The sequence below is a fragment of the Amphimedon queenslandica genome, unplaced genomic scaffold (genome assembly GCF_000090795.2).
Source record: "Amphimedon queenslandica unplaced genomic scaffold, v1.1 AMPQUscaffold_11700, whole genome shotgun sequence".
Taxonomy (NCBI): domain Eukaryota; kingdom Metazoa; phylum Porifera; class Demospongiae; order Haplosclerida; family Niphatidae; genus Amphimedon; species Amphimedon queenslandica.
The window spans coordinates 10,065-11,360 of record NW_003548058.1 but is presented as its reverse complement, the minus strand read 5'-3'; the positions used below and the strand labels follow the sequence as shown (position 1 = coordinate 11,360).

Here is a 1,296-nt window from a genome sequence, read left to right as displayed (position 1 = left end):
GCAAACAGATTTATATATAACCATCAAATTGTAGCATTACAATATTTCAATTTTCATGAAACTTAAGGTGTTGATTCAATATTGTTAGACGTACACTAAAAGTTTTATGATCTCGAAGGATGTCTTGCATATCTTTTTGTTGCCCATCACATAGCCATGAAAGGAAATTCAAGGCCATTGTAATACGATGATCAATAAATTCAGCTTTTACATTTTGTGCAATGGCAGAAGTTATTCCACTTGGTTCTCTGTAGCCTACAAATAAATTTCATTACTATTAAATTAGAATTTTTAATGTCATACATTCATCGTTCCTTTCTATAGCTGCTGTTGGCCTTCTAAACACAGAAGATTTTCTCTTTTTCTGCAAATGCTTAATACCAATAAATTGTAGCTTAATTTTTACCACTAAATTAATGGGCAATGATGAGTCATGATCATCCTCTGCTGGAATCAATGCTGCTATTTGCTAAAATTGAAATGAAGTATAACTATTTATCATTAAAAAATTCTCCAAACTTACAGCCATGGCTTGGCCCATTCTAGAAAAATGGCACAAACATAATAATATTGCTGAAAGTATTAACCTACTTTGCTTCATTGAGAGTAGATTGAGTTTTTCTTAATATTTGATAGACACGTACAAAAAGATTTTTGTCTTGCTGATTGACATGTGAAGTTATTTTCTTTTGAGCTTCTTCATTTCCAGGATAGAGTAAAACATTAAGACAAGCCAAAACTTGAAATGTTGTGTCATCTTTTGAATAATTAAGTAAATCAATCAACTATCATAAACATTATTATTGACTACTTGAATGTTTTTCTTTTATCCTTACTGTTTCAACTATTTCATTTTCAAGAAGAATTGTCTGTATTGGTTGAATAACTTTTTCATATTCCCTATAAATATTAAAATCAAAGTAGTTTAATAAACTAATCACTGTCGAAATTCATCAGGATTCAGCGTGCTCCTGGGTACACTGTTAATTCTTTTAGAAATCACACCACATAAAAGCTTTAGAGTTATAAGTGTAACTCCTTCAAGATTAATTCTTTCTAAAATTGGAAGACCTTCCTTTTTTCGTTTTCGAATGAGATTCCTATTACATGTCAAAGATCATATTAAATATGACAAGTAACTAAGTCACCTTAGTATTAGAATGAGTTTCTTTACTTTCAATGAATCGGCATTCATTCTGTAACATAATAATAGCAACAAATAAACAAAATTTTCCATATACTTATTAAGGTCTTCATCACTATCAGAAAATAAATCAATCAGCTTAATAAAACTGG

General features: G+C 29.6%; 1 protein-coding gene across 1 annotated transcript; it reads right to left on the bottom strand.

Moving 5' to 3' along the window:
- Nucleotides 1-23: 23 nt before the first annotated feature.
- On the bottom strand, nucleotides 24-1,290 carry LOC109589023 (uncharacterized). The gene is made up of 9 exons (XM_020005144.1): nucleotides 1,242-1,290; nucleotides 1,149-1,196; nucleotides 942-1,100; nucleotides 837-900; nucleotides 592-785; nucleotides 524-542; nucleotides 407-469; nucleotides 304-364; nucleotides 24-255 (listed from the first exon to the last, which is right to left on the bottom strand). The coding sequence occupies exons 2-9, from the start codon at nucleotides 1,193-1,195 to the stop codon at nucleotides 47-49; spliced, it is 816 nt and encodes a 271-aa protein (XP_019860703.1). The 5' UTR covers nucleotide 1,196; nucleotides 1,242-1,290; the 3' UTR covers nucleotides 24-46.
- Nucleotides 1,291-1,296: the final 6 nt, after the last annotated feature.